At 40.9% G+C, this 13,007-nt stretch overlaps 1 protein-coding gene across 13 annotated transcripts in view; it reads right to left on the reverse strand.

Annotated features, from left to right (window-relative positions):
• Positions 1-2,384: 2,384 nt before the first annotated feature.
• Positions 2,385-13,007, reverse strand: part of ZMIZ1 (zinc finger MIZ-type containing 1) — a 344,499-nt gene continuing 333,876 nt past the window's right edge. For 12 of the 13 annotated variants that reach the window (XM_061380030.1, XM_061380041.1, XM_061380032.1 and 9 more), the window contains 2 exons: positions 10,448-10,696; positions 2,385-6,870 (listed from right to left, as the gene is read on the reverse strand). In XM_061380030.1, coding sequence (XP_061236014.1) covers positions 6,763-6,870; positions 10,448-10,696 — 357 coding nt within the window. In that variant the 3' untranslated portion in view covers positions 2,385-6,762. The remainder of the gene's footprint in view (positions 6,871-10,447; positions 10,697-13,007) is intronic. The other variant, XM_061380034.1, reaches the window with a different exon arrangement.

Raw genomic sequence — 13,007 nt, forward strand, 5'->3', positions numbered from 1 at the left:
GTGAGTTCAGGAATGGGGAAGACACTGGACAACGCAAGCAGACATAAACAGGGGAAAGAGCTTAATCTCATCTAGTCCACACATTTAGAAAGAAGGTTTTTAGCAGAAGGACAGACTTAAATAGCATAAAACCAATTGCTATGATTTAGGCAAGGAGTTTCTGGAAATGCAGATGAAGTGTGCATAGTGTAGCAAACAAACCAGTAGGTCCACCTGTACCATGGTGTATGCTAATGCCTGTAGGAGTCATAAAGTAACTGCTGTCTGCTTGCTTTATAAATGAAACTGGTTAGGTTCCTTGTGGACCATTTTTACACTGGAAAATTATATTGATTGATGGAGACAAGATACCTCAGCAAAAGGTTTTGGAAGTCTAACCAATACAAGAAAAATTCCATGTTCCTTTTAGAGAGAGCAAATGTGAATAGCGCGTTGACAAGATGACAGACATTAGGAGTACTCCGCATAGGGTCAGTAGGATTTCAGTGACACAGAAAGTAGAAAACTGTTATAAGGTGACATGCTGCTAATAATTCAAAATGTAAAAAAGAAAGGTAATCGTTCACATATGGAAGTTCACAACACAGGAATATTTGTCCAGATTCGGGACTTAAGCAGATAAGAGGGAAATAGGTTCGTGCTAAATATACATAGAAATAAAAGAGTAGGCACACAAATGTGAAAATTTGTTAATTAAAGGAAAACAGAAGGGTAACAAATGAGAACATTACACATGGTGTATCACGTGAGAGCTGTACAACTGTTTTATATGCTGTCTAGCTGCTTTAAAGGAAAGCAAGCTGCTCTAGACACAGAAGTCTCATCCCAATTGTTCAAGCAGAAAAGAAACGGGGAGTCCTTCTTCCATGTTTCTAATTGTTTTCAGTCTCCTGCTCCTGTAAAAGGCACAATGAAGTGCATGAGCACACAACCAAAATAATGAGATTCAGAGATCCATACTGTTCCATTATTGAGTAAAAATGCAGAGAAGTAAGAGTGTTCCAAAGCTGTTCAACGAGTGGTAAGCACGGAACTCAGACATTCATGTAGGTGGCTGCCTGGAGGCACAGGCAGAGCGCGCAATGCACTGAACACACACACTGACAGAACACAGGATGCAAGACATCGCATCAGCTGGATGCACACATTATACCTACCCTGGGGTCCTTGGGTTTTGTCTGTGAGAAACCACTCTCAGAACTGTCGTGGCTGCCTCAAAGTAAGCTTGAAAAACGTACAATGCTTATGGACACCACTCAAGATTTTTATATCCCTGCACATATACACTTGTATGTAACTTGGTCAACAGTAAGGACTTGCATCATTATGAGCTGTGGAGTAATTGCTATTTCTGAATTGGATGCTTAATACTCATACGTAAAATGCTTAAGTTGTTCTGAAGTATTTGAATTCATTTCAAAGGTGGGTTTAGACTAAACACTTCCACAAATGCAATATACATATACAAGTACAGTGATACTGTCTATATTACACTCTATTAAAGCAAGTTCTCAGATGCAAAGGGGCTCAGATGCATCTATGGCCATGTCTAAGCACAGGTGTAGAACTTGGTTGAGCTGAGACAGGGTCTGTATGTGCCACAGCTGTTGTTGATACGATCCTGTGTGTATTCCTTGTTCCACAATTCAGTCTGCTTAAACAGGCAGATAAATTGAGCAGACTTTGTAACTCATTTTGAAACCAAGTCCTTCAACTTGGGGATGCATTAAAAAAAATTATCTAATTTTAGCCATCTTCCAAGGTCACTGATTTCATTTCACTGACAAGCTCCAACTGAAGAAAGAAATTCATGAGAACTTAAAGCCAACTATGGACTTGTTGGCTGTTTACTCCCTCCATACATGCCAAGACCAGAGACAAGCCCTCCTTTCTTGTTATTCATATCACACACAGACTTCCATTTCAAAGTAACTTTTATCTGTTCAGGTGATACACAGTGCCCTGTGCACTGGGCTGTGAGTCACTGATACCCTGCTCAGCAGGGGCTGTTTTCTATGTGATCCCATGCCTGGCAGTACATTTCAGTTCATAACCTGTCATTCTGTGTCTCTTCCAGGCTGGTTCACACCTTCCCCTTCCCACAGCAAGTCCTGATCCCTGTAAAGGTGCATCCTGCGCAGCTGACGTCCATGTTAACACACACCAGGGAGGGCTGAGGGCAGGTTGGTGGTTTCAAAAAGAAACTCGGAATTTACAAAGCAGCTGCCAATTGGCCAGACCTTGATTTTGTAAATTTATTTAGGAAAAAAAAATTAACATGAGCAAATGAGAATACTTCAGTGTTACAACAGAGTATATAAATGTCTAGCAATAGTCAAATAATTTGATCTTTAAATACAAAATAACCACATGAACACCTAATATACAGGTTTCATCTGAATACATATTTATTAGATAAATATTAGGTTGTCACATCATCTAACTACATACAGTTTTGCAAGACTAAAAATCACAATTATTTTTTCTGACCAGTTTAAAGTATGAAATGATTGCATTGTACTGTACATACAATGTACAAACAAAGACAATGGCCATTTTTGCATGTTGCTTCAGATTGTACTTTTTTTTCTTCTTTTTTCTTTTTTTTTTTTTTAATTCCCATCTGATCGCGTTATCAAAAATTGTACAAAGTATGAATTTGGTTACAATTTATTTTTTCCTGAATCCCCGTATTTTTCTTCATTATTTCTGTAGCACCCTAAAAATACACAGGTGATAGACTAGTACACGTAAGCTAAATATTACATGTAGATAAAACAAAACAAAACGAAGGATCAGAGTATATTACAGAAGTGAAAGTGAAACAAATGCTGAGACTCCACAAACGCTAACAAACAGGATTCATTTTCCACATAAGATGGAGCTTCAAGCTTCTTTTTCCTGCGAAATAAAAACAATGCACATTCCAAGGAAAATGAATGCATTTCTGTTAACATGTCTCTATTTGTCATTTACATATGTACAGCTGTCCCTTGAGTCTCCGCTGCAGACATTGGCGTGTATCTGTCAGTCCTATAGTAATGTCTTGGCAGCAGAACTGTAGATCTCTGTGGGTTCTTTCCCAGATGAACTTCCATAGGGAAACAATTTAAGAGTAAACAAACAAAAAAGAAAGAATAAAAATACTACTGGAATTTCATATAATAATTAAGCTTTAAAAGAAGTGACTGTGATAACCCTATCTGCTAGGCTTTTTTTTTCTCTAAACTTTAATATGGCAGTGAACAGATAAAAAAATAACTAAATTTTTATTTAGAAGCCTTTTCATACTGACTCTGCTATACAGTACCTGATTTTAGCTGACAGGTAAGTTTTAAAACTGTCTCAAATGTCCAACATTTGGGTGATGGGTAAAAATTGTATTTTCTCTCAAGTTCTGCTTAGAAACCAAATGTTTCTGTAAGCTTAAAAATGTCAACTGTCTGCTTTAATTCTCTGTTACTGTACAAAGCAGATGCAAACACTGCTCCAAACATACTGCTAATATCTAGGGGTGGGTTTTTTTCCCTTTATGCTTTCCAACAGGTACTTTTAAATGATACATTTTAAATGCTACCAGTTAGCAAAAGGTCAGTCCTTAACATACGTGGTTTAAAATGCTAATGTTGTGTTTAAGAGAAAAAAAAATATCATTTCAGGTGACTAACTCAGCTGCTCAGGAATTAATGAAGGGGGAACATTAAACAGAATCAATTAATAAAATCTGAGCAACCAGTTCCAACTAATAATGAGAAATCTTCTTTATACCCAAACCTATGGCTTAAGAAACTCCCCCTTCCCCCCCAACAAAACCCCCAAATTCTAAGGGCAAAAAGTCAGTTTATCATTAGCCACCCCTGCAGATGACTTCAATACCTACATAAACAATGCAGCAAAAATACAGGGGGAATCTACTACAGTAAAATGGCTACAAAACACATCTGTAACTGAAGAATGGCCTTTCCTAGGAACTGCGCAAGAGCAGCACCACACCACAACCATATTATCATGTATTACACCAAGGTATCTTTAATACTCTGCAGAGATCCTCTACAGGTTGTCAAGCCTACATAACAAAAAAGACACTTCTAAGCAGTATAAAATATACTATACTGTTTCCCTCCCCCACCCACCAACATCCCAAAGTGTTAGTGTGCCCTGGTTCCAGAGACCGGAGCAATATAAACACGGTACCTCACATACTTGCTGCTTGCCTTAGTGCATCTTTACCTGTTCAGACAGCTGGTCCTAGGTGTTCTGCTCACTTGGGCAAATGAACAACGCCTCTGCCATTACCAGCCCTTGATCACCCACAGTCAGTGAACATCAGTCAGTTACTTGTTTGGGGTTTTTTTGCCCTAGGCAACCACTTATTATGTTTCCACGACAGAGCTGGGCCCTGATTGTCCAGGTACTGCCTGATGTACCAATTCATTGAGCACATAAATGGATACGAAATTTGGGCTAATTTATCAAGAGAAAACAGGAGGGGAAAAAAAGAAAAAAACCCAACTCCCTTATTCTGTTAAAGAACCCTCAATTTTCTTTTTTAAAAAAGGACCCATATTTTTCTTCAGACAAGGTATTTAAAAACACCAGCAAAAGTATAACCAGATCATGAAAATGCTGAATATTATCAAAGACGATACTAAAATATTCACAGATATTTACAATAGCAATTCTTAAAATAATTGATTTTGCATAATGAACAGCGCCTTTCTTAAAAAAACTTGAAACAGGAAAAATATAAGTGTGGGACCATCTCTACATAATATGTTTGACAGATTCAATACTCCTACTGGAAAACAAAAGAACTAAACCGCCATTTCCTTTAATATCTACAGCAAGGTGCTGCTGACTAGCATATATATATCATGACACATGTACAGCAGTAGTGGGAAACGTTAACAAAGAGAGCAAAACAAAACAAAAACCGCAAAGAATTTACAAATCTGACTTTGGTGAAGAAAGCAAATCCAGAGTCATAAGCACAGAACATGCCATTTACAGCATTGCAAACTAAACACGGAGGGCTAGGTAGCTAGCTAGTCAAACCAACAGGAACTAACAGGATTTTGCCTGGCACTTCTGTTCAAAATGTATTGTGGTAAGCAAACACAGGGTGTTTGATTGGACTTGGGATAAGGAAAAGGAGCAGGGTTAAATTTGCTTTAGTAACTAAAAGAAACAAAACCGATAACTGTACAGTGGGCAAAAGCTGAAATGTTGCACCACAAGGGCAAAGTTGGCACACATGCACTTCTTACACAGCTACTGTACATCATTTATAAGAGAGAAAGAGAGAGAGAGAGAGACGAAGAGCACAGAAATGGCCACAGAAGCAACAGGAAGCTCATGCAGGAGCAGCAACCACACGAGAAGCACAGATCACAGGGGCAAGGCAGTGATTGTGGCAGCAGGGTCTCTCGAGGGCAGTAGCAATCTACCAACAGTTACTGATTCTCCCCGTGCCCGGTCCTTCAGGAGAAAGAGCTCATCCCGGCAGCCAAAGTTTGAAAAAAAGAAACTGAAGGAGGAGAAAAGGAAAGGGCTGAAATATCTGTAACAGTCACAAAACAGGAACGCAAAGCAAAACAAAAATGAAGCTGTAAGATGTCTGTCCAATGTCAATGCCCCTTCTCAAGCCAATTATTAAAAACGATTATGCAGATTGTGATGTTACTCTCCCTCCATCCTGCAAATCAACCTGGCTGCCTTCAACCCAGCTTGTCTTACTATGTTTTGTGCAGCACAGTGACACAAACGCTTGGGGCGCCGAAGGCTGTAGGTAATAATCAGGAACAGTTTGGTTTGCATCCCCCCCTCCCTCTCTTTTCCATTCCATATGGCATCTACAGCAGAAAGATCTATTACAGAACCGCAAGAGCTGGATGTTAACTCAGCCACAAAGGGTACCGATTTCAAACCAAAACTACAAAACAAAATCTCTAAACATCGCCAACATTTTTTAATTTTCCTGGGTGCTCCCAATCTGTGTGTTTGGGCAGAGGAATCCTCTTCACAGAGGTGGTTATGATTCCTGTGCTTGCAGAAATATCAACACCCACGGCCACAGCCTGAAGATTCTCAGGATTCTGCTACTGAAATCTCATTAGCTAAACTGCTGGCTCCCTCTGACGCGCCCGTGTGTCTTCCCTATCTCTGCCACTCAGCTGTAGGATTGTGCTTTTTTGAGCTTTGTATGTGTTTTTGTTTTCCTTTTCCTTTCTGTGTGAGGCCAGGATAATCACCCCAATGCAAACCTGTGGCTGGAGGGGGGCATAGGGGAGGTGGGATGGAGGGAGGAGATACAGTTTCAAATAAATGGAAGAACACGTTGGAAGGACACTCTGAGATGGGTCAGTTAAAGACAGATCCATTTTGTTGCCTTTTCTTCCCTTGCCAAGATTCGGTTTTGCCAAGATACTTCACACTATGTTTATCACAGAACTCTCTCTCTAGAGGATGAACAACAAATGGGGTTTCCAATAGCTGCACAACTGTCTATGCTTCTTTGTCACGTGTAGCACGGCAGACTCAGAGATTACTGCATTTATTTATATTGTGTGTTTTTTTCTCCCGTCACTTTCGCAGTCTTTGAAGCTGACAAAAGCAGTTCCGAGATGAAGAAAGCAGGGAGTGCACCACTGGATCAAGTTGTGAGTTTTTTTTCTTCTCTTGTGGAAAAGGAGTGTAAAGATTTCTCGCTGTGCAGCCACACACGTGTGAACAAGTGAAAGGGATGGGAGAATACACAAGATTTCAGTTGTTCTCAAAGAGAGACAGAAGGTCATCATTGCTATTGCTTGGCAAATCAGGAGGATCCAGGTACGAAAGCAGCTCATCTGGATTTGTGAGTTCTGGAAGCAGCTATAAAATACAAAGATAAAAGGAAAATTACAGGTAACAGAAATACGATTGAGAAAAGAAAGGGATTAAACACCACACATTCCTGGAAACTGGCTTTCACATGTATATATCCAAATAAGTCGGAAGGCATCAATACAAACCTAACACCCTAAGACGATGCAATATCCACTTGTTTATGAAGGCCCGTATTGCTCAGTTTTCACCTGTGAATTACACTACCATCTCAGGGTTCCTCAGTCAACCTCCCCTATCACAAAGTTCACCAATAAACAAAGTATATTTCCTGGCTAGTGATGCTGACAAAAACTTCTCGTTAAATGCTCGCTATGTATGTTAGCTTCATATAAAACACCAAGTAAAAACTTTAACCACTTGGTTTGAGTAATACATATTTAAGCTTCACAGCAACTCAGCAAAGACTGGTCTATGTGACTTGCACATGGCAGTGTGATGATAATCCTAAATCTGCATTCCTACAGGAAGAAGCAGCCTTGTCCTTTCCTCACCCCTGTGCACAGATGTAAGCTCAGAGGCAGGTGACTCATCCAGGGCTAAACCTACTCAGAAAGGAGAAAGAATGGGGCAAAAAATAAAAGAGGAAAAAAACCCAACCCAACTGCAAAGGAGTATGGGGAGAGGAGTGGCAAGGCAAGTGGTTGAGTCCTTTTCCTTCTGTGGCAGTGAGTTTACAATAGTTGGAAGTACTACAGCGTTACGTGCAATTCCAGACATTTTAAAGGGACAGGGGTGTAACATCCCATTCAGCAGAAGCTGCACTGATCTTCTGAGTATCAAAAGGAACAGCTGTGGAGGCTTATTTATATTTTTATTACTATTGTGCTTTAAATAGAAAATCTTCTTTTTCCAACCATCAATCACTCAGATTCTTTTTGATCTGATGGGTAACAAGGACATCGTAACTCCTGAGTTACGTACCAGGCAGTGTTTTCTGTTTTATTCTGCATCTTGCCATATCCTAGTCAAAAAATAAGTGTCATTTATAAAAAAACGTCAGGGAAGAGTTTGCAACAAACTCCCTTTATATCTGTAATAAACTTGCCTTTATAGCCAGTGTTGTGTTAAAGCAAAGACAGAAAAACATGGACTGCTTTAACAAACTTACTAGCAGGTATGAGAAATTCATTTGAAGTTGTTCTGTTGTCAAATACTATAAAACAAAAAGCTTAGCTGCATTATATTTAGCATGCAAATATTATATTTATATGCTTCTGTTACTCCCGTGCAAATCCAGCTGCATCTTCTAACATTATATGGATAAACATACCTTTCAGTAAGCTAACCATGACATGCAGAAAGAAGTTTATTACTTCCTAAGCATTTTGAAAAAACCACAATGTCTAGTTTACACAACCAACCTCCCAGAGGAATGCTTTTCCTAAAACACCACCTCCTCTTAATCACGGCAAAAATACTGTTGTCATAGCTCTAGACTAAAGATACAAGGCTTAAATGTATTCCACCTGCTATCATGATTTATGAATACCTAGTAGAGAAGCCCAAAAGAAAACTGCGTTCTACCAAACATGCATAAAGTAAAAAATGGTTGAATTTGTCCTACGATTTTACAATTAAATTCTTAAAAATTTAACATAATGGCTCTGAGACCCATTTGTGTACACATGGGATTTAGTTGTTTTTTTTTTCAGAAAGGTGGAAGTTTTAAACCACATGCTCAGTATCTCTGAAGAGCAAGTACTCCAAGCTCTGAGGGTGACCTCGGCTCCCTTGCTGGGAGCTAAGGGTGCTGCGATGGAGCAGCAGTAAGAGACAGAGGAGCACCAGGGAGAGGATACAGGCAGAAGAACATACTAGAGTTAGGGTCAGAATCTGGAGAGGTGCACCCAGTGCTCCTGAAGTGAATACTCTGAGAGGTAGTTCTAATCAGTCATTTTGTCGCCTCTGCTGTCTATGTGTGCAGATCACCTGTATCTGTATCTATACAAGTTATGTCCTATATCCTAGGTCAAACCTTAGACTGCATCACACTGAAGCCTGAAAGAATTAATGTGACTGTGCCAGGAGGGAGTAGACCAAGCTGCCTGCTGATAATACAGTCCTGTTTGGTTTGCTGCATGGAATTTTATCCAGCCTGGTTCCACAATACAGCTGCTGAAAGTGAAACTCACTAAAATAATCCAACCGATTGTGACTGAGCTCACAGATATTTCAGGGAACTATATCCCCACACCACCTTCTCATTTAGCTAAGATAATTTCAGCCTCCTGTTAAGAATCTAGCACAACCCCATCAGAGAAAACCACAGTACTGTGATAATTGCACAGGTTTTTCTACTTTGCTTTTCACGATGAATGAGTGCCTGAGCTATAACAGCATACTTTGTGTGCTTAAATATTTGAAGAAAAAATGACATTTTTATTTCACCTATTAATATTGCTCATACAGGGTCCTTAAGGGTTCAGAACTCTTAATTGCCACATGAACTATCATTCCCAAAGGATGTGCACGTGACTGCGTTGTGTGAAACTGCAGCAGTCTGGTTCAGACAGAAGTTACTCCATTGAGCACTGTTCCCTGTGCACCCATCCCTCCCCTAGCCCCTTCCTTCCCTTCTGTGAGGCTACCTGCTGGCACAGTGCTCCTATGTGACCGGGAAGACGTAAATATACAGCAACAGTAAATACAGATATAAATGCGAGGCACAGAGGTGAGCATTTCTCTAAGAAAATTACACTGTGCAGTAGCAGACTTGGGAACAGACAGAAGATACACATACGGGAACGCATGACTCAAACAAAAATCCAGTGCTAGTGCTACAGAATTTGTTTTTCAGGAGGTAGGTCGTTAACCAGAGAGATACCTCAGATAATTCACTTCTGACTCCACTGAATGGATGGTAAGAGATGGAAGATCACTTTTGGCCTTAAAACTAGGTTTATCTTTGTTTCATTGTGAGCTTCCTCCCATAGTGGCTGAGGAGCCAGAAGACATCCTTATTGTTTGTTCTTCCATGTGGCACACCAGGAGGAAGAACTTGTGCTGCTGAGCTGCCTGCACAAGTGGGTACAAATGGGCACAGCCTGGTTTTGCCTGCAGGAAGCAGGGATAGTGCCACAGCCTGGGCCAGCACAGATCACCTTCCCACTGGCCAGGGCACACTGCAGGGCTCAGCATGTAGCTTGCTTGGCACAGCTCCACCACAGTCAGCCACACACAGCTGTTTCCTTCCTCTTATTCAGGCACTGTGATGGCTAGAGAGTCTGCATGAGCACATGGGAGCTCCCATCCAGCGATGAGGGGGAAGGGAGGATGTGGCTCCCCTCCTGGTGCCTGGACTGCTGTCTGAAGAAATGCCTGTCCTGGTGCTAGGAAGAGGCTATGGTTCACATGCCACACAGCTGCTCAAACCACAACTGTTCTCCCAGCAAATCAAAAGTGTCCTGTCACCTTGGCTGCAGCACCTGCGCCCATGTACCAAAGCATGAAAGGATGGCATGTGCCATGGAAGCAGCTCCCCATCCCCTCACCCTCCCCGCCCTCCCGCCGCGATGCGAAGCACACGCTATGGCAGGCAGATGATAGTATGACACAGACTTACATCCAGCGAGGGCTCCGGCATGTCGGGTGCTCCCTGTCCACCAGCCTGACCCTCTAAGGCTGAGGAGGGATTAAAGGTCAGGTCACTGTGTGGATGGTTGCTAGAAGCGGCCGGGGGTGGCTGCCGGGACTGCTGGGTAGGAGGCCCGCTGTGATGTAATGGCTGCCCTGACTGGCTGCTGGGGTGAGGGACGTGCAAACCTTGCTGCATGGAAGTATGGGACTGATCAGTGCTGCCGGGATGAGGGATCTGCGGAGGAGGAAAAAAGCAGGAAAAGAAAGTGAGGCCACAAGGTATAGTGCTCGCGGTGCCTGACTCTGAAACCGCATGTTACAAGAAGAAATAACTTAAAATAAATTTAAAAAGACACAACAAAAACAAATGAACAGACAAAAGCAACAAAAGAAAGACAAAAAAAAATTTAATCAGGAAAAAATACTCCATATCCCAATGCTTGGGGAAGTGTTTCAGCTTTTTGAAGGTTATCTGCTAGGGGGAGATAAACACATTGGATTTGTGCTGTTGGTTTGCTTCCTTGTGATGTGGGAAACTGTACCTGAAGATGCAACCCTAAAGAGCAAGGAAGGAGGCTTATGGGTACAGCTCAGCATTAGCAAGGCAGATGCTTTTGTCCTAAAAAAAAATCCCTGAATGAAAGGAGAATTTGTTGAATAACAATTCCTATGCCAGGAAAGTGATTATTCAAGAAAATGCAGCATTTCTGCTCAGCTCCCTTATTGGGTAGCTTCCTGTTATCACTGCTTACTTGTGTTTCAACTCAATACAAACATCTTGCAAACATCAGCCCTTCCCACTTCTCCCCTCCTTTTCTCTTCAGAACGCAACATCCATTTTAAGGGCTGGAGATTTTCCCTGCTGATATTCATGGGGTCTGATGGTTGACAAAGAAACAAGCCTGCGAGCTCCCCCACCAGCAGAGCTGCTGTAGGTGGCTGTATACCTGCTGACAAGGCATTAGCTTAAACTAAGCTAATAATCACAATTCTATTTTGTATCCATGCTGTGGATAAGTTCTCTGGCAAAAGCTTTGTATTTATTACATTTTCCACGGGGAATAAACTACCTAACCATACTCATCTTCCAAGCCCTGTAATAGAAGAATGCGGGAAGAGTCTTTCTCACATGACAAAGAAGCAACAAAAATGCACAAGCCCAATCTTTCCTTGCACTGCATATCACATTTAATGCTAGGGGATTCTCTGGGGCTTGACCTTGGTGCCATGAGAAAGAAGTGTGTGAATGCTTCAGAATCAGATGTCTCATGGTAGTTGGGTATATGGAGAAGCAAAAAATGTAAACATTTTTTGAGGAATGCTACATGTTGCCACAAAGTGGAGCTGAAATAAAAGGACATATACATACAACAACAGCATGAAATTCATTCAGCCAAGCCAACAGAAACCAGCAAAATGCTATGTCAGCATTGACCCTTTGATATCACAGTAAACTGCAAGGTTATATCCTGCATCTTCAGTATTGGAAAGCAAAAGGGAGGTCATTACAAAACTTAACTAAAATGTTCCCATAAAAAGAAAAAAAAAAAGATAAATTAGAGAAATAAGCATTAAAAAAATACATTTCACCACTCTTATGAAAACTGAAACCTGAATGCTGATCCACTGGGACAGTCATACTTAATTACACAGAGATCCTTTACAATACCTTGGTAATATGATGGTTGGTGGAAATGAGCAGGATTCTATCTGCAACACTGCATTTGGGCATATTTCCCAAAGAGTGTTTTAAAGTAACTGTTAAGAAGTATTGATACACACTCTTCACTCCATTAGGGGCATAGTTTGACTAGCTGAAAAGCATTCTTCAATGTTACTGTTGTTACCTTAGGGGAGAACTTGTACAAAATCTGCCCACAGACCACACCTGAATGCCAATGAATCCACAGCCTGAAAGCTTTAGGAAAGCCAAAATGAAAGCAGGTGCTATTCGAACAGTACTGTTCTCTTCTTCATTCATTGAGGATGTGTGTAGCTTGGAAATGGAGAAAGCTTAATAATAACAAAAAGTAAAAAGCTACTTAAGACAGTGTTGCTGAAGCGGGAAAGCAGTTCCCGGAAAACAAAACAAAATGAAACAGGATCATCTCGAATAGTCTCTTAAATTCACCCCTGAATGCACAAAGCAGGCATCAGATTGCCATATTCAGATCAATATTTGAACCAAGGGCATTTGTAAGTTCACAGACATATTTCAAAACAAATAAGCAGGTTAGAAAGTCTACATTATGTTTATATAAGCAAGCATCTTTATATATAAATATTTTGGTGATAAGGCAGCATCTTGGGTCCTGAGATAAATGCTAGATAGGGAGTAATTGTTCACTGTAAGACTGAGGGCCACCATCATCTTAAACAGCCACTGCAGGTTCAAAATCTGTTCAACTTAGGCCACAGACCCTACCAGCCTCCCTGTGAGAAAGCAAAATGCTCAGGGCTTCAACATTTTTCTATTTGCATTTATGTTACAAATGGTAAGTTTGCTATGGTGCAGAACCATTCTAAACAGTACACTTTGTGTATGA

The sequence above is a fragment of the Neopsephotus bourkii genome, unplaced genomic scaffold (genome assembly GCF_033783945.1).
Source record: "Neopsephotus bourkii isolate Nb327-2 ecotype Australia unplaced genomic scaffold, CSIRO-AGI_Nbou_v1 NB_1783, whole genome shotgun sequence".
In the NCBI taxonomy this organism is placed as follows: domain Eukaryota; kingdom Metazoa; phylum Chordata; class Aves; order Psittaciformes; family Psittacidae; genus Neopsephotus; species Neopsephotus bourkii.